General features: G+C 43.0%; 2 protein-coding genes across 6 annotated transcripts in view; one reads left to right on the forward strand and one right to left on the reverse strand.

The window, feature by feature from the left end:
* NDE1 (nudE neurodevelopment protein 1) lies at nucleotides 1-13,723 on the forward strand. 2 transcript variants are annotated; one of them, XM_066198223.1, is made up of 9 exons: nucleotides 1-58; nucleotides 4,449-4,576; nucleotides 5,145-5,298; nucleotides 8,396-8,544; nucleotides 8,891-9,027; nucleotides 10,073-10,249; nucleotides 10,672-10,763; nucleotides 11,765-11,901; nucleotides 12,335-13,723. In XM_066198223.1, exons 2-9 carry the CDS (start codon nucleotides 4,491-4,493, stop codon nucleotides 12,426-12,428), a joined length of 1,026 nt encoding a protein of 341 aa, XP_066054320.1. In that variant the 5' UTR covers nucleotides 1-58; nucleotides 4,449-4,490; the 3' UTR covers nucleotides 12,429-13,723. The 2 variants fall into 2 exon arrangements, with proteins under 2 accessions (XP_066054320.1, XP_066054321.1); XM_066198224.1 differs by lacking the exon at nucleotides 1-58 and adding an exon at nucleotides 92-336.
* Nucleotides 13,724-14,840: 1,117 nt separating this feature from the next.
* Nucleotides 14,841-23,400, reverse strand: part of MYH11 (myosin heavy chain 11) — a 53,822-nt gene continuing 45,262 nt past the window's right edge. For 2 of the 4 annotated variants that reach the window (XM_066198212.1, XM_066198211.1), the window contains 8 exons: nucleotides 23,124-23,285; nucleotides 22,230-22,358; nucleotides 21,632-21,720; nucleotides 21,279-21,402; nucleotides 20,922-21,130; nucleotides 20,262-20,370; nucleotides 19,503-19,675; nucleotides 14,841-15,538 (listed from right to left, as the gene is read on the reverse strand). In XM_066198212.1, coding sequence (XP_066054309.1) covers nucleotides 15,400-15,538; nucleotides 19,503-19,675; nucleotides 20,262-20,370; nucleotides 20,922-21,130; nucleotides 21,279-21,402; nucleotides 21,632-21,720; nucleotides 22,230-22,358; nucleotides 23,124-23,285 — 1,134 coding nt within the window. In that variant the 3' untranslated portion in view covers nucleotides 14,841-15,399. Of the gene's footprint in view, nucleotides 15,539-18,380; nucleotides 18,413-19,502; nucleotides 19,676-20,261; nucleotides 20,371-20,921; nucleotides 21,131-21,278; nucleotides 21,403-21,631; nucleotides 21,721-22,229; nucleotides 22,359-23,123; nucleotides 23,286-23,400 lie in introns of all 4 variants that reach the window. The other 2 variants (XM_066198215.1, XM_066198214.1) reach the window with 2 other exon arrangements.

Genomic DNA, 23,400 nt, shown 5'->3' on the forward strand with positions numbered 1-23,400 from the left:
AATGGGGAAGCGGCACCGGCCGGGCCGGGAGCGGCGGTGCGGGAGCGGCGGGAGCTCGGTGAGAGCCCGGGACAGCGGGACCGGGGGACACGGGACAGGGACACAGGACAAGGGACACAGGACAAGGGACACGGGACCCTGCCCGGCTGCGGCCCCGCGCGGACCTGAACCTCCTCCTGCTTTGGAGCTGCTCGTGCGGGCGCTGGTGGGGCGAGGAGCGGAGCGTGGGAGCCGTGCCCGATGGTTTAGCCCCCGCCCGGCTTCGTGCTCCGCATGGGAATGGGATCCGGAGCGCTGCCTCGCTGACCTTTTGGCTTGCAGCTGGAGCCATCCAAGGTCAGGCGTTTCAGCGGAGAAAAGTGTGGAGTTCCCTTAGGATTCCCTGGAAAGTGGAAAGTATCGGAGCTGCACTGGTTACTGGGAAGAGGAGGGGTTTGCTGAGCTCAGCCTTTTGGCAGAGAAGCCCCGGAGAAGCTGATAACTCTTTTCAATGCTGGCTGTGGGATTCTGGAGTAATCCTGGTGCTCCCGTGACCTCTCCCTTTTCTTTCTCTTTTGTGGTGATTTTCTTTTGTATGGCTCAAACAAAAGAAATCAGGCCCATGTGTTACAGGAAGACCCTTTCAAGGGGAATATTTTAAGCAAATCTGATTTTCGTAGGATGGGAAAGCTACTTTTCGGGAGCAAAGACGGGGTTTGTTTTGGTTTACGTTTAGGAAAATATGTCTAATAGGAGCCTCATCATCTCTGTCATGGATAATTCAGTAGTATTTGTGGTTCTGTTTTACTTTCTTATTACAATATGAATTTCTTTGACTCGGACCATTAGGCTTTGCTACAAAGGTAGGCCAACACTGTTCGCCGAGCTAAATGTTCTTTCGTGAAGAAAAGAGTTCAGTATCAGGATTGTTTTGAGTCCTTTGTTCTAGGACCGAAACAATCTAGGCTGGGGCCCTCATGAGTTTGGGTGAATTCAGACTGATTTCCAAACTGAGGTCCCTTCACTAATTCTGTGGGTTGCTTTTCTTGACACTTGCTTTTTCCTGAGGAATTTTGGAATTCTGCTCTCGCTGGTATGAAATTGTTTTCCGCAACATTTATGCTGCCGTGTTTCCCTCATTGCAAAATTCCAGTCCCCACCCATGATCGCTTCCACTTCCTGCATGATGTGGAGGTTTGTAATGCCCGTGGCCGGCGTTTGTTGCTGCCTGGCCAGATGTCTCTTCTGGCTTCGTGTGTGCGCAAACAAGCAAGGTGCAGCCAGTGTGTGCCTGATACAGACTCTTGACTTTCTCTCCTCGTTTTTTACACCTTTTCCAGTGTTTAAAAAAAGTATTTCTAAAACCTCCTTTAACCCCCTTTGCTCTCCCTGCTTTTGTAGTGAGTCCAGACAATGAGGAGGAGTTCCTGATTAATTTCTCTTCAGGCATTTTGCATGTTGTCACCAAGTTGTTAAAAATCAAGGGGAGAAGGCAGCATGGGAAAACCAGTCATAGCCCTACCCTTTCTACAGACAGTTTTAACAGGACTTACATGGTTTTTATTTGCACTCTTCTTGGACAAATTTCGGGAAAAAAAAGTTTAAAAAAAGCTTTAATACTTTGTCTCAAACTTGGAATTTTTCTTTTCAGTTTAAGTTTGTATTTTCCATCTTTGGTTAGTTTGAAAAGCCCAGCTTAGTTTGAGCTAAGATGTATTACAGGGAAGGAAACTAATAGGTCTTCCTTGAATGTTGCAGCAAAAAACTTGTGCCTGTGGCACTGGAGAGTAGCCACATCTCTGGAATAAGTACACATCCTCTGTCCTTCCATGCATTTGCAGTTGAACAATTAATTCTAAATTGTAAGTACTATTTAGTAATGGTAACCATGAAGTAGAGCGAGCTCTTAGTGGATGACATCCTCAGTGGGCCCGTAATGTCATGTTCACAAAGACACACCTGGCACTGAAGGGTGCAGCACCTTTGTGCTGCTGTGGATGTTCACAGGGTTCCCTGGAAGCCTTATGGATTGTATGGATCACTTAAGGAAAATTCTTCTCTGTGCAGCCCTACAAGCTCGAAAAATGCCAATTACTACAGTCTTTTAGTCCTTCCAAAGTGCAATATGAAAACACAGGAGGCAGATCTGAGCGTATTCAAGGTTTTGAAGCTGATGGAAGCTGTCTTTTGATTCCAAAGGGTTGTTTGAAAGCTTTTCAGAGCAAGATGTCTTGCAGTTCATCTTTATCTTTCCTGAATTATTTTTGTTGACTGTCCAAACGCAGGTATTGGATTTATTATAATGCTTGTGTCAGAAAAAATCCTTTTTGGATTTTTTTCTTCTCAAGTGTGCTGCAAGGATCGGGGTGTGTGTACACAGTGTCTTGAGCAGAAGGACATGCTTATTTAACATCAAAGGTACTTTCAGTTCACTTAAAAATAACAGAGTAGATGTGACATAAACTATCCTAGGTGAAGAATGTTAATTATGCTTGGTCATGATTTTCTTTTTAATGGGCAAGAGTACTATTTGGAAAATCACTCTGTACTCGCACTCCTTTTCCTCTTTTTTTGCCCAGTGTGTTCTCCAGCCTTGAGACTTTATGCTGGAAATGTGTCAATGCATTAAACAGTGCTTTTATTTGTTTGAAGGAACACATGCAGCCTTGTGGAATGAACATTTTGTGTCAAACTCAATTATAAAAACTAAGGCTTAGTAACTATTCTCCTCACCTGCCAACTCCTCTTTTAAATAACAGTGTCATTTCTGTGAGTGTGTGGCTGGTGCTGTGCACTGAGGTATGCAGGCACAGCCCCACTTGGCTGTGATGCTGCTTACTCCTTGCTCAATAATCTGATAATTACTTGGGCTCTGAAGAGGAATTGGGCTTTGTGGCATTGCTTGGGTATGTAAGAATTGGGCTTTAGATTGCCAGGCTACTTTGAGTACTTTTGTCCATAGCAGAGGTAAGAACTACTTGGGTTTGTCTCATTAGAGTTACTAAATAGGTGGGTGTTACTCACTCCTATTTATAGCAGTTGATTTTTTGGAGAGGAAAGTCTTGACACAGGTTAAAGATATTTTCTTCCATAGAGTTCAATAGATGTGCAGTGTATGCACATTTTCTTTAGCTAAGACATGCTGCTCAGAGGGTCTACACCAGCATTTTATCAGTGTCATAAATAAGAGTAGAAGACAGGGCTGACATCCAAGTGATCTTTCAAGGCTTCAGCCATCACTTCTCTAGAGGTAATTCTTCCATCAGAATTACCTCTAGGAAATGTTTTGCTCAGCAGAGCTGGAGTTGAAACTTGGTAGAAGAAACTGTGTTTCTTCAGTCATTAGATTTCGGTGATGTGGTTTTCTGTCTGTTGCCACTGTTCCGAATTGTTCATTTCCACCTCTATTTGCTATTCCTGATCTTACTTGGTTTCTTTTTTGTTATCAATTTGGTTAAATTGATAATGTCTGAGTGGAATCTTTGCCTCACCCAGGGCTGGATGTGAGCAGATTATGCAGAACACCAGGTTTGATGTTTCTCCATTGTCAAGACTAACTCATATGAAATGATATTTGCTGCTGACCCGTTCAACAGAGTGTGTCATGCACATCACAGGGCATTTATTTCATTTAATTGTGGTGTTTAGATACTTAAGTCCTCAAGTGGGAGTGACCAGCTTAAAGTTCTTGATTCCCCTGTGGCTCTTTATGTGTCATTCCCATTTGGGACTGTGTCCTGTGACCGGGTTTGTGCTGGCACAGGGACAGCTGGATTGTCTGGATTGCTGCAATCTTAACTGCATACCTAACCCAGCCACTGGTATCCTGCTAAAACCTCTGGGGAACTTTTACCCTCCCTTCTCCCCTGGCTCTCTGAGGTATCCAGATATATTGTAGCCATACGTGGATTTTGATATTTCAGGTTTAAAGTCGGGTAGCTTTGTCTGTGTTGACCTAGGAGAAAATTTTTCACGTGTCCAGCAATTGTGTCCATAAAAAGCTTACGTGTTCTTTTAAATGTTAACTCAGGAAATCTGTGTCTTGAATATCTAATCTCTGTCTCTTTGAAGTTTCTCTTTAGTTTCATGATAGGTGTCTTTGGGGTTGTTGAATTGCAGTGTGTTTGGAGCTGAAGTTGTGCCTGAGATGTCTTCTTTCCCTTGTGTTCTCTGTGCACTGGCACAGCGGCAGCTCAGGTTTGGCTTTAGTGTAGTCAGAGGTGCTGAAGGTTCTCGCTGCTGGGAATGTGGTGTAAGCCTGCAGTAGCTTTGGGAGAACTGGGGAAAGTGACTTAGCAGGAATTCTTTCACATTTCTGGTCTGTTTGCCAGAGTCCTATCAAGGCTGGTCTGTAGTTTGGTCTGCAGGCGAGCAGTGGCGGTGTGGGAGGAGGGATGTTCTGCTCCGCAGCAAGGAGGATGAGGCTGCTCACTGCCTGAGTTCTTATGCTTGACCCTTTAATTTTTCAGGGGAGAAAATGAAACAGGAATTTTAGACTTTGAGGACTCATTATGGAAGACTCTGAAGGACACCAGTTCAGCTCAGTGGAAGAGGAAACCAGATACTGGAAGGAGCTGGCAATGAAATACAAGCAGTGGTAAGGCAGTGGCTTCATTTTTCCAAGTGGTTGGATAAGGTGCATAACACTTCATGCAAAGGCACAGATCTTTCATTGCTGCTTGTTTAGCTTGTTGGGGGATAGTTTTGATAGGATTGTTCAAGAATATAAAGCATTTCCTTTCATCCTTCTCTCTGTTCCTCACTTTTTGTTGCTTATCAATAACAGCTTTGTTTATTTTTCCAAATAAAAAATAGAATTGAGTAATGGAATAAATGTGCAATGGCAGTGCACAACTGATGAACTGAAGAGATGCTACATATCCTCAACATCTACAGTGTGAAGACAGGCTCTGGGGTTTTTCTATGTATTTGGAGTTTTTTTTATTTGTTTACCAGTTTGCTATGGGGTAACTTCCCATGCGTGGCAGGGAGACATTTCATATGCTTCTGTTTTCCTGTTGAATACATATGTTGGAGAAGGGCATATAGCCTTTTGTGTTCAAGGGCAGTGAACATAGAAGGCTGTATGTTGTTACCTTGAGTGTACAGGAGATTTTTTTTCATTGTTCATTACGATGAGTTCAGTTGCTGGAATTTCTCTCTAGTGCTGAGAACACACAGGAGGAACTGCGTGAATTCCAAGAGGGGAGCCGGGAGTATGAAGCTGAACTCGAGACTCAGCTGCAACAAACAGAGTCCAGGAACAGAGACCTTCTGTCAGAAAACAACCGCCTGCGGATGGAGCTGGAGTCAGTGAAGGTGAGAGCTGGTGCTGTACCTTGTATGCCCGTCCTCAGGGCAGGGGTTTGCAGACTCTGTCCTGTGGTGTCACCTCAGCATTACAGAAAAATTGACCAGCAGACTGCAGAAAGGAAAGTCTTGAATAGTAAAGAAATGCCAACCTGTTGTCTGCTCTGAGGATTCTGTGTTTCTTGGTAATGTTCCTGGAGCCCTGCTCACAGGTTGGGGCTGTGTGTCAGGATGGATTTCAGATGGGAGAAGATTTGCCACAGTGGAGTGGAGACTAAGTGTGAACACAAGAGAGCTGCTGTTCTATTCCTTCTTCCTTCTATTTAGTGCTTTTGTTCATATTTTTCTTGCTGTCTGCATCATGCAGTCACAGATAATATTGCAGAACAATCAAAGTACAAACACTGCAGCTGTGTTTTCACATTACGTAAGGAAACTCAGTTTTAAACCCTTTTTTACATTAAACCCTTTTTGTGCATTTATTATCTGGCGTTTCAGATAAGCTGGGAAGGAGCAGCTGGTGGGTAACACATAGAACTGAGAGTCATGAAACAGTTTCAGTTCTGGCTTTGTTATTGAATCTGTCTGCCCTTAGGGAAAAATGAGTTATTCTCCTTGCCCTTGGTTAGCATTCTGTGAAGCTAAGAACCAGCAGAAAGGCATTAACTTCCAGAACTATAAAACATGAAGGATATGAACTTATTGAGATGGGGCTTCTTAACACAGTGGCTTAAGAAACAGTGAAACTATCTAGAGTGTGAAGAGTGATGAGTGCCTCGTTTCAGCCTCTCAAAGACGATTGAGAGGTTAAGGAAGTGCTGGTAAGTTCTGTTAAGTTTGGGAAAAAGCTGTCACTGAAATTGGTGTGCCACTAAATTTAAAGTTTTAATTTAGGCCTTTTGTTTACAGATGAGTTACAGTCACCCAGGAAATCGTACACTTTTTTTGTAGGGCTAGCTAAATCTCTGTGGAAGAGAGATTAATGTAATTACACTTCTGTTTAATTGGATGCAATAATGAGCTAATGGGAATGAAGGTATTTGTATAAGTGATTAATCGCTGGATGAATCCAGGTTTGCAATGCCTGTTGTTTAAACTGTTGTCCAAATTACTGTCTTAAGGAAAAGCTCTTCTGTTCCAGGCAGACATCCTGTCCCTCTAGCACCAGCTTAGCCATTTCCTCCACTCCCTGCTTTTTGCTAGCAAGACCTCCGAGACTTGTTTCATTCCATTTATATTGCTTTAATCCTTGTTGTTCTTGTAGCACCTTAGAAATATTAGATGTTGTGCATGTTGTATGGAGTATTGGTCTGCTGTTCCAGATAGCCACACAAACCCATGGAAGCTGATGGGTTTGGGGAGAAGACAAAAGTTTTAAAAATAAAACCCATGGTTCATTTAATTGAGGAGTGTGTAGACTCTTTTCTTTCTCTAGAGTAGCTGGGATGAGAGGAAGGGCCAGTGAACCAGGCTAAACAGTGAAGAATGAAAATAATAGGAAGCAATACAGAGCCTCAAAAAGTAGAGGGTAGCCATATTTTAGAAAATCTGAAATTATTCTTCACAGTAGATAACTTTCTTAAAATACATTCTCCTTGAAATAAACCATTCAACAATTGGCTATTCATGCAGCCTGAAAACTGCAGTAACAGCCTGCAGTGAAGGAACAGAGCCACCATTGAGGGCCAGATCAGCTGATAGTTTATTACAATTGGCTAAAAACAAAGACTCAGACCTTGCAGTTCTGGTCTTTTATCTGAATCAGTTCAAGAGCAAAGCATTAATCTCATGGAGCTATTGAGCAGCAGTGTTAACTGAGCCCATCAAGGGTTGGGATCTGCATCTAGGTCAACACCAGTGAACTTTGCCAGCCCACACAGCTTGTGGCCCTGAACTGACCAGCCCAGTGTGTGTGCCTGCTCCCCCTCACAGATCAGAGCTCACACTACGTAAAAACTGATGGGAATGCTACTTTGGAGGGTTAGTTTAGAGAGTCCTGGGAAACTAACTGAAAGTAATCTGCCTCTTGGAGCTCCGTGGTTCTTAACTGTGCTTCAGAAATTTGGAATTCCAGCAGTGTCACCACACTGCAGTCAAATAAGGATTTCTTAGTTCAGGATGGATAACTCTTTCCCTCCTCCTTGTCTATGCATTTCATGTGCTAAAGTAGTTGTGTTCACATAATCATTCACACTAGGCTACTTGCCATGGTTTTCAAATTCCAGTGCATGGATTTGTGTCCAGTGACTTCAAGTGTTTTGTACTTGAATTCTGTCTGGAGAGCACTTCAGGAATGTTGCTTACACAGCAATCTTGGGGTTTCCAAAAAACCTCTGGCATGTTGAAGTGGTCTGGTAGCAAGGTGGTTGAGTATAAGGCATTGTCATAGCGTGCTGTGGAGCTTTCCCTGTCACATGGGAAAGCTTTCCCATGTCACATACTGTGGAACAAACTCCATATACAGTGGCAGTGCAGGAGAGAGAGATCTGATGTGGAGGCTAAGTCTTCCTCCTTGCCTATGCCTTAAATGTTCCCTTGTATTAGTGGTGTAGAGGGGGACAGAGTTTGGTTTAGTTCCCCATCCAAAGTGTATCTGTACCTGAAATGTTCCGTCATCCAGAATTTTGAACCTGCTTTGGGCTAATAAAACCACAAGGGCAGTGCAGAATCTTGCTGATTCCACAGCAGCATGTAACACTTGGAATTTTTTTAATGTTCTTGTTACTTTGGCTCCTAAATACTGCCTGACTTCATATTAGGGTTCAAAATAAGTGGCCTCTCTTGCATCCTGCTTTGTGTATTGCTAGGAAACTGTGTTGAGTCAGGCTGTCTGGGAGAGGCAAGGAATGGCCCTGTGCTCTGAGTGTTGGGAACTGTTTCCCCAGCACTTTTGTTTGATAAGGAGTGACAGAAGGAGCTCTTGTCTGCTGGCAGCCCAGAAGTATGTGAGCAATTGAATTTGCTGGCATTTTATCATACGTAAAGTGATGTTTCTCAAAAAACTTCAGAGCGTCTGTCTCTGCCTTTCAAGGGGCTCAGACAATGCTGCAGAAAGAGAACAGGTGTTGCTAAGTACCTGATGTGCTGTTTGTTTGCCTTCGAGTAGGAAAAGATTGAAATGCAGCATTCAGAAGGATACAGGCAAATCTCTGCACTGGAAGATGACTTGACACAGACAAGAGCTATTAAAGAGCAGCTGCAGAAATACATTCGAGAACTCGAGCAAGAAAACGATGACTTGGAAAGAGCAAAAAGGTGATCTGCTTTTTGTGGGGCTTTTTTCCACCTCTGTTCTGTCCTGCGAGCTTGGTGGCACTGAGCTGTTTGTGACACTACTTGTTAGCAATGCCATTCTGAACTATCACTTGTCTGATGATTCTGTTGAAGAGATTCATTGCAGATGGGCAATGTGATAATTTTTTTTACCTCTTCCACTCCCCTAACTGCACTCTTTCATCTCTTAGAAGCTAAAAAAAAAAATATATATAATAAAACAAAGCAAACCAAACAAAAATGCAACATTGTCCATTTTATTGTGAGAGAGGGAGTCTTCCATGTGCTTGAAGGATCTGGTAGTGACACCTAATGCACTCTTTTTCAGAGCCACTATAATGTCCCTGGAGGATTTTGAACAGCGTTTAAACCAGGCTATTGAAAGAAATGCTTTTCTGGAGAGTGAGCTGGATGAGAAAGAAAACCTTCTGGAGTCTGTGCAGCGCCTGAAAGATGAAGCTAGAGGTTAGACAGAAGTTATTTGTGTCTTTTCCTTTCTCCTGCTGCCTTGTAGCTGTTCAGTCCTCTCCATATGCCTTAGATCTGGGCTTTTAACTTTGCTTCTTTAAAACCTGCTATCTGAAATGAAGAAGCAAGTAAGGAAACTTCAGAATGTTCTGTCCCCACTCCTTGAACTCTGGACATTGTTCCAGAGCATTCTCAGAAACAAAAGTCTGTTCCAGCCTTCTCCTAATCAAGGCTTCAGGGAGTTGAGCCAGTCCAGCTGGGGCATGTGCTGATGTGGCTTCCCACGAAGGTCAGCTTTAATGCACATTAACCTCATTGTTTCCTGGCCTGTGGAAAGTGGAGTCAGTGAAGCACTAATGAGGAATTAAAACAGGAGGGCTGTGAGTGACTTCTGGTTGCCTTGGAATGCAGTGGCTTTTTGCTATCTGTCAACAAGGCTGGGTGAGAAGAGAGAGACCCTGGAACTGGATAAACATCTGTTTTCAGATCTTGGATTCTGTGCCCTTGTGTGGTATCCATAAGCTACAGCCAGGCTGTGGGAGAGAAGTGCACTATCCCTTGGCTAGATAATGGTGTGGCTTCCACCTGGCCTCAGCTCAAGTTTCCTTCATGTGGAAACCAGGATAGAAAAGGGTACAAGGGTGGGATCTCAACCTGGCAGGGAGCCACAATATAGCCAAGGCGTGCCAAGTTGCCAAGCCTCAGACTTGATGTGTCTGTGCTTACCAGCCTGTAACATTTGGAAAGGAGTTAATTCCCTGTCTGAAGGGGAGCTTTGTGCAAGGGTTTGAAAATGAAAGCCAGGTAATAGGAACTAACACTAACTAAACTACTAACACTAGTAAAACATCTTGAGCCACAATCCTAGAAAGACCTTAAGTTACCTGGATTTTGAAGATATGTTTGGAGTAATCTTTTAAATGGATAAGTGACTTTACCTCACCTCCACGAGGAGAAAAGCCTTTTGAGCCAAAGATTACCTCCTGCTTTTATCTTGGTGGCTGCATGCTCCAGCACTTGCTTTGTGTTGCTTCCTTCATAGATCTACGACAAGAGCTTGCAGTGCAGCAGAAACAGGAGAAACCCAAAACACCAATGAGAGCTCCCCTGGAAGCAGAAAGAACAGACACTGCAGTTCAGGCCTCCTTGTCTGTGCCCTCCACACCCGCTCTGCGCCGGACACCCATCAGCATACCCACCCCTGGGACCTTCAGGAGAGGTGACTGGCAGGGAACCAGCTCACAAACACCATTGGATGCTCTTGTTTTTTGCTGTAGTTTGCTCCCTTCTTTTCATTCCTCCTTTAGCCACAGAATCGAGTGTGTAATGTAGTGTCACTTAAATCAGATCACCATGGTCTCTGTATTCACAGTCTGGGATTTCTTTGAGTTTATTCATAGTCTGTTCATTTCCAATTGACTTGAACTGTCTGATAATAATGAGGGATAAGATGAGCTGTTGGGACTTTGTTATTTCACAACTGTCCCAGAGATGTTGGCCTAATTTAGGGGACAGGTTTTAAAAACTCGTGTAATCTGTAATTGTGTTTCTTGAATCGTCTTCTCTAAGACAGTAGGGTAAATTTTATTTTGTTTTTTTTGTTTCCATGGGTAACATATCCTTCTTTAACCTGCCCTGCAGGTCTTGAGGACAGTTATGGTACAACCCCTCTCACACCAGCTGCAAGAATATCTGCTCTTAATATTGTGGGAGACTTGCTGCGAAAAGTGGGGGTGAGTGATTACCTGCCAGGCAATGCTTTTGGAAAGCTGGAGCTCTTGGAAACTGCAGCCAGCACTACTTGTGCTGCTGTTCAGGTGGGACTGAAAAGAGTCTCTTGCCCTCAGGTTAGCTAAGTGTGGCCTTGGGATTGGTCTGAACTTCAAACGTTTCTGACCAACCCCCCAAATAAAAATGGACCATGCTTGTTTTTCTAAGTTCTAATCCAGATGGGGATAAGATCTCCCTCTAGGAATTTCTGGAAGCGCGTGTGCAGAAAAAATAAGTCAGCGTGTGTAAATTGAGAAGGGATCTGTTCCATGAAAGTTAGTAGGCTGGTACCTGCTGTCCAAAAGGCTTCTAGTGAAGTTTGCCTTAAGAGTCCAGTGATCTTTTGAGCAAGACCTGAGGTCCTGCTAAGCTGTAGTTTGGTAGTTAAGGTAGTGCTGATGCTGGGAAAGTTTTCCCATAACTTGTATTTCATTCCTTATGCCTCGGTGCTGTGTTGTTCCAAGTATTTGTATGAGACTTTGATGGGCTGAGCTGCAGAACTGATACAGCCAAAAGGCTACTCAATAAAGGTGGAGTGATCTAGAATGGGAGCATGTGATGGAAAATAAGATATCTGTGGCTTATTCCCTCTGGTGTACCACCTAATACATGAATAGGGAAGCTGATAGCTCAAATGAAAATATAGTAATCTAAAAATTTATGCCTGTAAGAAAGATGTAAAAATTTCTGAGAAAAGTGAAGATTTTGTGTTCCTGCCGGTGAAGAGCATCAGCTCCCTAGAGAAACAGAGATTCATCTTTAGAGAGATGACTGTCTTCATCTCTTCACAAATTCAGAGCTCATGTGGCACTGGGGTCTAGCAGGTTTCTCTACTGGACAACTCACTCTTAAAGAAAGAAAAATACCCCAAACCCACACACTTGAGTGCCCTTTTGGTGTGCCACAATGCCATCTTCTGAAAGAGAACAGTCAATCTGACACTTGCCTTATCTGTTTACTTCAGGCTTTGGAGTCCAAGCTTGCATCCTGCCGAAACTTTGTGTATGACCAGTCTCCAAACAGACCTTCAGTGTCCATGTACATGAACAGAGATGTCCTGGAAACACGCCTGAGTCCTCATCAGCCTCTGTGTGATACAGGGTGGGTGCTGGCCTCTGCTGGTGTCTTAGTGACGGCTGTTGGTGTTGGAACTTAGGGACTGGTATTTAGTATATAAGTCTTTGTTTTGGTAGAGACAGATTTGTTTTCCTAGCCTGGGGAGAAACCTCATGAAAGCTCCTGCAAGAAAGCCTCAGGGGCCATACATTTACATATTCATGCAGCTGATGATCTATCTACTGCTGCAATGCTAAACTGAAATTCCAACACCTGTAAAAGATAGTGTTCATTACTCAAAGGGAAATGGAGCCCTGTGTTACAGTAAAACTCAGCCCAGTTAAGGAATGGGTTCATGCAGTGCTCAGAGTGCTGTTTTCTCATCTCAGCTGAGTGGTTTGTTCTGGAAGTGAGCAGTTAACTCTGGGCATGGTTACTCTGAGGCAGAAATGCCCTGACTTCAATTTTGTGTTTGCAGGTTGGTGAAACGCCTGGAGTTTGGAACACGACCCTCACACGTTCCAGGACCCGTGGGCCACCCCTCACAAAGTGTTGTCAAGATGCTGCTCTGAAAAGCCTGGCTGGCTTTGGGAACGAGAAGAAATGTGTGTTCCAAACTTTAGTTTTAAAGAGAATGTCAATGAGCAAGCAGACAGCAGTGGCAGGGTAGGTGAGAACTGAACAAGAAGTCACAGTTGGCAGTGGCTTCCAGTGTGGCCTCTGGGCAAGCACTGTGGGTGACAAAGTGTGACAAAGCAATGCTGACTGTGGCAGTGCAAGACTGGGAATTGCTTCTTGCATCAGCTACTGTAAATAGCTCCTTGAAAGTTGCTTCTTTTGACACTGCCAAAGCCATTGTCCTTCTGCCTAAAACACAGCAATATTCACTGTGCAGCTCCTCAGGCTTTGGCTTTTGGTGTTAATACACTACCAGTTCTGGCTGGAGTTCTGTTTAGTACCATGGGTGTTGTGTGCTGCAGTCACCCAAATTAAAGGAGTGTTTTTATGTGGAGAAAAGTTTATTTTTACAGGGAAGCTGCTCAGCTTCTTGTGGGATCTTTGCTGACCAGAATGTTGCTGCACAAACACCTGCCTCTGTAGTGGCAAGATGTTTCTGTAAGCAATGATTTCCCATTCAGAACAGGTCGTGGTCAAAGGTGAGACATGTCGAGTGCTCAGGAGATCCCAGAGCTAATAGCATGTAGACTTTTTTTTCATTCTTTCTTTTTTTTTTAACCCCATAGTGGCTCATAAAGCCTGGTGGTTGTAGTAGGCCAAACCTGATCAAGTTTTTAGTTCTAACTTCTTGATAGGTGGGTTTTACTGCTTTACAAACTTCCCTTCACTAAGGTGCCTTGGGTGTTAGTGATTTTTATTGCTTTATTTTTCTATATGAATATATCAGCTGCTACTAATTTAGAGAGGCTTTTTTAACCTGAAAAGCCCTTTATGCTAGAGAAGTGTATGTGAGTAGAGAATTATTTTAAAATAATTTTTCCCCCTGTAGGATATTACTGCATTTGTTTTTTAAATGGAGTAGGTTCATTCCCAGTGTTCATGTATCCCATGGAAGACTGTAGTTGCAAAACTAATCATGACTAAACTTTTTTTTTTTTTTTTTTGTGGCAGGGGACAGGGCGAGTTTTCTTGACAAAAGAATACAAAAATGGGGTTTTTGGGTGGGTTTTTTTTGTTGTTGTTGTTTTGGTTTGTTTGTTTTTGTTTTTTTTTTAAGGAAGTGCTGTGAAAGCAGCCACTGAGGCATCTATTTCTCTAGAATATATAAACCACAGACGATTTCCATTTCTCAGTCCAGCTATGAAGTTGGTTTAACTGGGGAGCAAAATAAAGCATATTTTGAACGCGAGTTTTTGATGCATTCTGAATTTTTTTGCACTTTATTACTGTGGTTTATACATGTTCAGTTTGCTGTTTCAAGCATTGGTGCTTAGGACCATTTAATATGAAGTCTGACTTGCTTGTCTCCTTGCTCCCACACATGCAGGCTCACCAACTGTGTTAACAACCAGCTCTTGAGCATCTTTACAGAGCTGATCTCTGTGCCTGATCAAGCAATGATCAAGTCTTATCCAGTAACTCCTAACCCCTCTGTGCTCAGCTCATCATCCTAATTGCTCTAAATGGATTCTGACTTCACTCTTTCATGAGCAGAGAGAATTCTCTGGGCTCTGGTTCAGCAGGCTGAATGGTGCCTAGTCTGAACCCCCAGTTCATGATCTCTGCACTTGTGAAACGATGCTTAAATTTAGAAGATGGTTGCTTTAGCTGTCAAGGTGGGTGTTTGTGCATGATTTGCTCTCCCTGTAGTCACGCTGCTTAAGGTTCACTTGCTGTTCAATCAAAGGCATCAAGTAAGCTTTCTGCACTGGATTTAGAGTGATTTTCCATCCTGCTTTGCTGTGCATGGCTCCCTACTGCCCCGGTGTGACCACAGAGCTGCTGCTGTCTGAAAGTGCTTGAGCTGCATGGGTTTGTGGTAGGTCCTGGTAGCTCCCAAGAGTAGGTTGTGGTCTTGCTGGAGTGCTCCAAAAATAAAAAGGAACTGCATGTTGATCCCTTGGTGCAGAATAGCTTGGCTTGGATCCCTGCTGTTTCTAATGGTTTCAGCCTGCTCTAGAGGCACTGCTTGGAAATATTTCTGTAACAGATAGCAAAGGGAGGGTTCATTGCCCACAGACAGACAGGTAGGGCCCCCACTGCTTTCCAGCTCCTGCACCAGAGCGCATCCCAGGACACCTCAGCACTGTGTGTCCCTGAGGGAACCAAACCTGTTCCATGTGGTCATGCCATTTTACTTCCAGCTCAGTGTACAGACTTCTTTGTATTTCTTCAAAAGCATCACTTTGAAGAAAATCAAGGTTTTGTTCTAATGATTACAGAGGAACTTTTGTAAGAAGTATTTCAGTTTTAGGGAAGCTCTGCTGCATCCCCCCTTCCCTTCAAGTCACACCTGTACACAAGAATAGTGGAGTCATTTTTATAGCCTTTTATTAGTGTGTAAGCACATCCACGGTGCATATAAAACTGCAACAGTTGACTTAATTTGAACAAATGATATTTTTCAGTAAGTGATTAAAAAGGCACTTTCACCTAGTGAATTGTGCATCAGGGATGTAGTAACCAGGAGAAAACCCTATATTAATTGAATACTCAAAACAAAATGGAAGTTTAAGAAAATATTAACTGACCAATGCTTTTTTTTCCCCTGAAACAATCTCACAAATCCTCTGTAGACCATAGTTTACTGGGACTTAAATCATTTGAGCTACTAGAACTCACTTTCTGCAAGATTCTCAAAGTGAATGACTCTGTTAGAAACCCCCACCTTTTCGAATACACTTCATGGTAAGAAAAGTTTTGGAGTATTTGTAGCGTCAATCTAGACATTGGAGACAAGGCAGTTGTGCTTTTATCTGTCAGAGGAGTGGGTGTATGTGACCTTGACACTAAGAGTAGACTTATACAGTGCTAAATATCATCCTCCCTCCCTTCCCTTGCTGCAGTGCAATTTTTAAAGCGTGCTTATTCACTGGCTTTTGTTCCATTGAAATCTCCATCTCTTGCATCCATTTCGTCATCACCTCCATCTATTGCATTCTCAATTACTCTTCTGCCTCCAGATCTACGGGGTGGGGCAAAAGATGCTGGCTCATTTCCCCTCCTGCAGTAAGAGGGGAAAAAAATAGAAAAAAAAATAATCAGTTGTTAGGTCATTTGGAATCTTCACAAATAAGTAGTTTTGTTACAGGACCTGTGGGGCTGATGGTTCTAAATGCAGAAAAGCCAAGAGCTGTGGGCCTCTAATTCCACTTTCTGTCTTGTAAGTTGTAATTTGTGAACAGGCTGAGACTCCAATTGCTTGGAAATGAGATGGGTCTCCTGTTCTTGTGCTTGTGTCCTTGTTCTCCTCTAAACAGTCTCATCGGCCCCAAATCACCCCCACTCTTCCCCTCATTTCATTGTTTTCCCCTGTTGGAACTGCAACTGAGGTTACTTGAAAGGGGTGAAAAAAGGGACTGCTCATACACCACAGCAGAGGAGTGTCCCTGCTGTCCCTCGGGAGGAGCAGGCAGAGAGCAATTTGTACAGAATTTCTGCTCACCAGTTCCTGAAGGGCTGTGAGCCCTGGGCCTGGGGCAGTGCTGGGGGTGTCAGCAGACATTTCTGAGCCCACAGTTCCTCTCTGCACAGGCTGCAGTGGTCAGAGCACCACAGGTGCTGTGACAGGTGTGACACCCAGGTTCTAAGTAACTCCACTCTTTCCCAACAGAGAGGAAACAGTCGTTGCTTTGGAACTGTTGTAACCTGGGGACTGATGCTTAGCAGTGCAAGTGTCCTACAGGAAATGCTTTTCCCACTTTATCCCCTTTTCCTCTCCCATCTCCCTCCCATCCCCATATACTTCACAGGCACATCCCAAGGCAGGGACACTTTGGTCCTCAAGGTTAATTTTTGGGGAGGTGTGAGCAAGTGAGACAGACAATGGGTTTGTCCCATGGCCTCCATTGCTAATGTGCTTCAAAGCATTTCAGTTTTGTGACATGGCCTCTCACTTGCCCCTCATTAAGCAAACCTTTGTAAAGGCTTGAGACCACAGATATAAGCAATAAAATAAATTCATGATCACTGGATATTGTGCCAAAAATACTAATTTGGTGTTAAATAGATCCAAGACTGCACTTTTGGGTACAGCAATCATGCATAAATATTTAAAGGCTTGTCTTGTCCTTGCAAAAGACTAAGCCAGTGCCCTTTCTGAAGTATCTATTTAAGTCCAAAGTTCAGTCTTCCATATGAGGGAAGAGGGTAGGAACCTTGGCTGGACTAACTTAGTTCAGAGGCATGAATCTGCATTTCCAAGATGGAAACGTGACATGTCTGTTTTCCATAATTCTGCCCTTAAACTTCAATGTGAGTAGGCAATTAGCTAGCTAATAAAGCTTTGTGTAAGACCTGCTCATAATTAACCATGGCTGTTCTGGTGCTGATGGCATGGATGGAACACAGGAGTGTGTCATTTCTGTCCTGGTGTGAGCTTGGCAGGGTCTAAGAGCAGGGTCTCTCATTTTATGGCAGCAGGGATTTGTTATTACTATTATTTAGCAAATAAGTTCTAATTAGGTTAATAAATTAGTTAATTCTTGCTAATAAAGGAAGAGCTGTCCACCCCCTTGGACTTGTGCTGTGGGATTCAGTTACTCATGTGTCCTTTGTGCTGCAGTGATTCACTGAAGTGCTGTAAGAGAACATGGGACTGGAGGGAAAAACAGCAAGAGTCACCAAACTGTGCACTACAGTTTTGGCTACAGAGTGAACTTCTTCATCCACCAACTACTTATTAAACTGTTGCAATATGCATAAACTTACCAGTTCTTTAAACTGGTATTGGCCCTGTGGATAAAAACCTTTTGTTGATACCTGTTCCTCTTAAAGAAGCTTATGGATTTGATAATATTCACGTGGTCATTGGTATTAGAACCTTCAGGATGATGTGTGTATCTGGGACAAGCCTTCAGCACCAGTGTTTGCTTACTAACTCTGTATTTAATCTGCCTTTCAAGAAGTGCTGCTGGGGTGGTGCTTGAGTAACAGCCTGACTAGAAATACTAGGCTGACTAAAAGGCACATGCAAGGACAAGACATCATCTTTAAATATTTGTGTATTCACAGCAAAATCCAACATATGTAAAATAGAAAATATACAAATATTACAAGGCAATAGCTCTTTAATTTTTGCAGTGCAGGTATTATTCCTATCTCCAGGGAATGTGCTAATAAATATAACATAATGCTGTGCTAGGTTACAGTGTCAGCTTTAATGTCTGTGTCTGTGCTCTATGTTTTAATACGGTAAACAAGCAATGTCTGGAAAATAGCTCTAAAAGCCTCAGTAATAACTCTTTGTAAGCAATACAGGCACAGAGTGCTATGTAATGAAATGCAAGACTTTCTCTTTTGTCTGTGATTGTGTGGTGTGTGATAAATCACATGCAAGTAAGGTCTTCCCAAATCTCAGGTGAATTAGATGGGCTCTTACCTTAGGTCAGCATTACAGTAGGCACAAGAAATACTGTGAAATTCTAATGACATGCTGTGACACTCCATATTCATTAGTCCTTTTAATCAATTTTACTAATCAATGGTGTATTTTATTTGAAAAAAAAATTACTCTTCATGGCAGTGCACAAAGATGATGTGCAAAAAAAAAAATCATGCAAAAACAATCAGAGTACTTGCTTAGGTACTCTGTTGGTAGAGCTTGTGAGAATGCAACGTTGGTAAGTCTACGTCAGTACATTATCTACTTATAAGAAAGATGTACCACTGATGAACAGCTGATGGTAGCTAGATTATTGTAATATTTGTCTTTTTTGATAAAACAGATTAATGCCAAGATATCCAAGCCTTCACAGTTTGCAGAAACCTCACATAATTTTAACCAGGGCCAAAGAAAATGGAAATTTGTGCAATACAAGCTAGCTGCAAAGTTGAAGGCATGGTACCTGCTTAGTCATGCGAAGGTTCCTGTGTCCCTCTGAAACAGAGATAGAGAGTCCTGGGCAGTTATACTAGGTACATGGTCATGATCAGAGGTAGGTAATTACTTTTAAATAATTAAACAAAGTACATTACAGCCAATTACATTACATTTAGATAAAACAGAAATGAGCTGTATGGTGTTCTATGTAAAAAGGCTGGACACAGCCACTGCTTCATAAAGCAGCCAGGAGCATGTAACTACCCAAGTTACTACCCAGGAAAAGGCTGCTACATCCATAACGGGAATCCACATCCAGTAACACTGAAGCATGTTACTGGTAAATACTCTGGCAAACTACTTTGAGAACACAAGTAACTGGGTGGTTTTTCTCCTCTGACCTGCTGCTGGTCTTAGGTAGAAGGCAAAATTTTATGGTTTAGTAATGCAGATAGAGCAATTTCTTTATAACTCAGGTCAGCCTCTTTATTTCAGTGAGCTCATGTTTTCAAACCCAGTGAGTGCAGAACTCAGGGATGTAGCTGACTGATCACAGCTTTATCTTTTTCCCATGCAGCTTTAATAAGAAAATGCAAAGGGATGTTTTAATCTTTTCTTTGGTCTGATGACACTGAATCCCATAGTGGTCCAAAGAGACTGGAGTAAGAATAATTTAATGTGCTTTGCTTTTTACTGCCTGTGATGTCCAAGACCGTTCACAGTCGGTCCGTGTGAGTTGTGCGTGTGTGAAAGTGTGAAAAGCACAAGCATTTCTACACTTTTGTGACTGCTTCTGTACAAATAGATACAGCCATTATATAAGGGGTGTTTTCAAAAGCAACCAAGCCTGATTCTTTTCCAATTAAAGCGAAAAGGATTTTGATTAGAGAAGAGTAAGGCCTGTGCCATGTTATCACAGTTCATCTCAGCTGAAATCCTGAGGCTGCTGCAGTCTGTGCAAGGCACTTCACTCCTGACTTCAGCCTTTTGTTCTGAGTGCCAAGCTAACACAAGGAGTGAGTAACTTCTCAGCATTATCGGTGTCCTGTCCTTCACCTGACAGATTTTTTTCCACTTTTGCAGTTCAGCTCTAAATTTCAAGGCAGTCAGTGGGTGGGAAGGGCTATCCCAAACAAGGGTACTCTACCTGAGCTTGCTTTTTAGTGCTGCAACCTCTCTGCCCAGGGCTTCATTGCTCTCAGTAGCTTCATCCAGCTCCCTCTGCAGCTTTCTGCGGTTGGCGTTGATGCGCTGGGACTCCTCCTCAGCCTCCTCCAGCTGCCTTTTCAGCTGCTTGAGCCGTGTGTTGCCCTTCTCGGCCTAAAGGGGAATTTCAGAGCAATGCTTTCATTTAAAATGGATCTAAGAGCTTTACATTCCTCGTTTTAATTTCATGCTTCTATTGAGAGTTGTACTGAAACATGACCCAAATCAAAGGTGGAAGCTTATAGCCTGAAAATAACTTTGTGGGAGTTCATTTTGCTGATAGCTACTGTATTCAGATACAACCTTGCTGTTTCTTTTGCTGCACAGTCCTACCTCTGCTTTTTGGGCTTGCAGATGGATTTGCATTAGATAAAGCTAAAATTTTAATGTAAAATATGTCCAGCATCTCTATTCATGTAGCAGCAAGGGTGTTGTACACAGTCCTGTATATGGCTGTGCAGTCAGACTGTTGCAACTGGCTGATTAACAAGGACTTAAGCTTTGGCATTTGATGAAGCATGGAAGAATTGTCTCATCTTTTAGTAATGGACTATATGGCTCTCCCAGCGTAGAATCCAAGCATGCAGTCTGCTTTCTAGTGGGGCATTTGCTTGAAGCACAACATGGAATCTTGCTTTCTTAGGGCAAAACCTAAAAACTCCTGTGCCCTCAACTAAGACCCTTGTGACACAGTCTGTACCTGATCTTTGTACTGCTCTGCTTGCTTCCTCTCGTCCTCCACCTGCAGCAGTGCATCCTTCAGCTTCTTGTCCTTCTGGCGCAGCGTCTTGGCCGCCGCCTGCTTCTCTCTGCAATGACAGGGCAGTGTTTGGGGATGTGGAAGCTCTGTACTCTCCACCTGCCTTGGGCTTGTGGCTCAGGAAACTGCACCTAGGACCCCTGTGCTAAAGGTCTTACTGAATTTAACAGGTGAATTCTAAGGAAGACTTTAAGGCATGTTCTTCTGTTCAGAGCAAAATCAAATATATGTCTCTGCTCTATGCTAGAGGTGCTCCAAGAGATGTGTTCTGAAACACAAGGTGATTTCCTCAAGGAATAATCCTACGTGTAACACAATGTGTTATGGCAATTAACCTGGCAGAGTCACAGGGCAGTTACCCTAAAGTGTAGGGGGGCAGATCCTTGTCTATGGTATCAGTACAATTTTTCAGCAATAAAATGGATCTTAATCAGAAACTGTAGCAACTCCAGTTACTTGCCATATGTCTCAGAAATGTTAAGTGAGAAAGAGATTTTACCAAGTTTAGTGGCACTGAGAACCTGATGACACAAATCCTGCTTGCCTTTATTTTCTGTCTCATTAACTGGAACAATAAATGGACAGCTGTGAGACCAGTACCTGGCTTCCTGTTCCAATTGCTCTTCGAGAGAAGCAATTTTGGCCTCCAGAGCAGCAATTGTGGCTTTGAATTTGTTCTTCACAGCTCCCTCCATCTCCTGCAGCTTGCTCTTTAGCTCTTTGTTCTGCCTCTCCAGTTGCTGCCGAGCGTTTTCGTTCTTCTGTGCAGTTGAGCGCTCTGTTGCCAGCTCATTGTTCAGCTGCTCTGCCTGCAAGGTGGGAAGGGATGCTGTCACAAATGTTGCATGCTCTCAGAGAAATGGCAGGTGGCAATTTGGGATAGCAGTCCTCCAGATACTCAGAACCACAAGTAGCTTTTGCTGTAATAGGAACAGAAAGTGCTGGAAGGAGCTGTACCTGCTGTACTGCTTTCCTCATGCGGTCACCCATTGCCTCGATGTTGCCTTGCTCCTCTTCCAGCTCTTCCTCCAGTTGGGCAATTCTTGCCTCCAGGCGCCGCTTCTCATCCTGAAGGCTCGTCCTGGAAATTGAAATTTGAAAAGTGAGTAGTTATGGCTCTGACCATATGTTATGATTGTATTATGAACTGCCAGTAATTCAGAAGGAGAACTAGATATTTCAGTGAAAGCAGTCATATGTGTGCATGTGGTCTTGTCAAGACCAGATGGCTGTTGGGAATGGAACAAAACTTCTCTTGGCAGCATCAGTAGCACGTTCAGAGCCTTGTGTGTAATTTGGTGTATTCCTACCTTCCAGAGGCAGCACTTGCAAGTTCCTCAGCCATCTCTTCTTTCTCCTGGTCTGCTTGTTTGCGAGCTCTTTCTGCAGCAGCCAGGTCCTAGGGAAATGGAAAAAGCAGCATAGCAAAGAAATGATTAAATGTTCAAGTAGTTATGGCATGATTCCGAGGACTGTAAATTTTCTAAAGCTGGTATGAGACGGGTTGTCTTGTTAACAGAATAAATTCTTGTCATGTCATAAATCCTAGGGAAGTAAAATGGTTTCTATTATATTTGTTTTAGTCACAAGATGGCCATTTAATGCAGGTAAGAATAATAGCACTAAGCCCTCAAGAATTTATTGCTATTGAAAACAGTTTGTGTTGGATCGTACAGTTAATTTCCCTTTGAGGCTGGCAATCTGTACCCTTTTCCAAAGTGATTTTTTTCAGCTCAGTCTGACTGTGCTCAGATGTAGATCCAACAGCTTTAGTGGAGTGCATGGAGCACATGGAACTTGTTACAAGTCCAGTCCCTAAGAGCTGTTAGATTACTTCTCTGCAGTTCTGTTTTGCTACTGAAGGCCATGTGTAATCTCCTTCATTCTGCTGTAGGTTTCCCACTTTACCTCCTGAAGCTGCATGAGTTCTGCTTCCAGACTCTTTGCTTTCTTCTCATTTTCTCTGGCTGTAGCAAATATTTCTTCTCTGGCAGCCCGTGCATCATCCAGCTCTCGTTGGTAGTCCTTCATCTGAGCCTTGTTGATAAGAAAAACAAATTTGTTACCAGTTCAGTTGAAAGAAATGTGGATGGAACAGATCACATACACATTTACATTGTCATAATGCTGCTGAAGTTAGAGTTTCTGCAGAGATCTGGTAGCAGAGACCTGCAGAGACGTGTTGAAAAGATCTCAAATGCTCTTCCAAGGAAGGCAATGCTTCCACGTGAACACCGCATCTTTTGTAATGTCCATTGTCCATATGTCCTCTGAATATTTGAGCCCATGTACAGTCTTAATGTTTCTGACTAAGAAAATTTTTGTTGTTTAGTTGTTAGCACGTGACAGAACAGTTGATATGGAGATTTAAAGTATAAACAGGAACATGCTAATTTAGAGACAACCTGATTTCTGAACAGTGTTTTATGCTCTTGAGTCAAGTGTTAGAACCCAGACTGAAGCCCTGTAATAGACTTTATCTTACAGTCCTTTCTCTTCATGTGAATCCTTGTTTTTCTCCGCGTGGGAAAGTCAGTAGCAGATGAGTGTTGGCTAGAGAATTCTGGAAACTCTTCTACCATGATGAAATTTAAGATTTTAATAATTTGCCTTGTGAATTTTCCCACTGTCAATCAAACTGAGTGTTCAAATACTGATATTTGAATGTGGCAGTCTAGTTAAAATTCCCCCTCTGACCAATCATCTGTAATGGGCATCAAGTTCACAAACGTCACCTAACTTTTGTATTGTGGCTGTATAAGACACAGCAGGGGGAAAAACTGTATTTTTGGGGTTACATACCTGTAATTTGCGCAGTTGTTTGATGGCTTCTTCCCGACCTTTGTTAGCAGAGTCAGCCTGGCTCTCCAGGTCTTTAACATCCATCTCCAGCTTCTTCTTGGCTGCAGCTGCCAGGGCACGTTGCTTCCGCTCATCTTCCAGTTCCGTTTCATATTCATGGAGCTGATCATTGAGGAAAACAAGCTCAGTTTAGGAACGTCCTTGGCCACTCTTAAACACTTTGTGAATGTCTGAATAGTGTGTTCAGACCCCATATCTCTCTTAACTGTGATTTCCC

Source organism: Chamaea fasciata, unplaced genomic scaffold (assembly GCF_029207755.1).
Source record: "Chamaea fasciata isolate MVZ Bird 193981 ecotype frontalis unplaced genomic scaffold, bChaFas1.0.hap1 SCAF_16, whole genome shotgun sequence".
Lineage (NCBI taxonomy): Eukaryota > Metazoa > Chordata > Aves > Passeriformes > Sylviidae > Chamaea > Chamaea fasciata.

Coding starts and splice junctions, on each gene's coding strand:
- NDE1 (XM_066198223.1), top strand. CDS start 4,491: ATGGAAGACTCTGAAGGACACCAGTTCAGCTCAGTGGAAGAGGAAACC. Junction 5,299..8,395: donor TGGAGCTGGAGTCAGTGAAG/GTGAGAGCTGGT, acceptor GCCTTCGAGTAG/GAAAAGATTGAAATGCAGCA. Junction 10,764..11,764: donor ACTTGCTGCGAAAAGTGGGG/GTGAGTGATTAC, acceptor TGTTTACTTCAG/GCTTTGGAGTCCAAGCTTGC.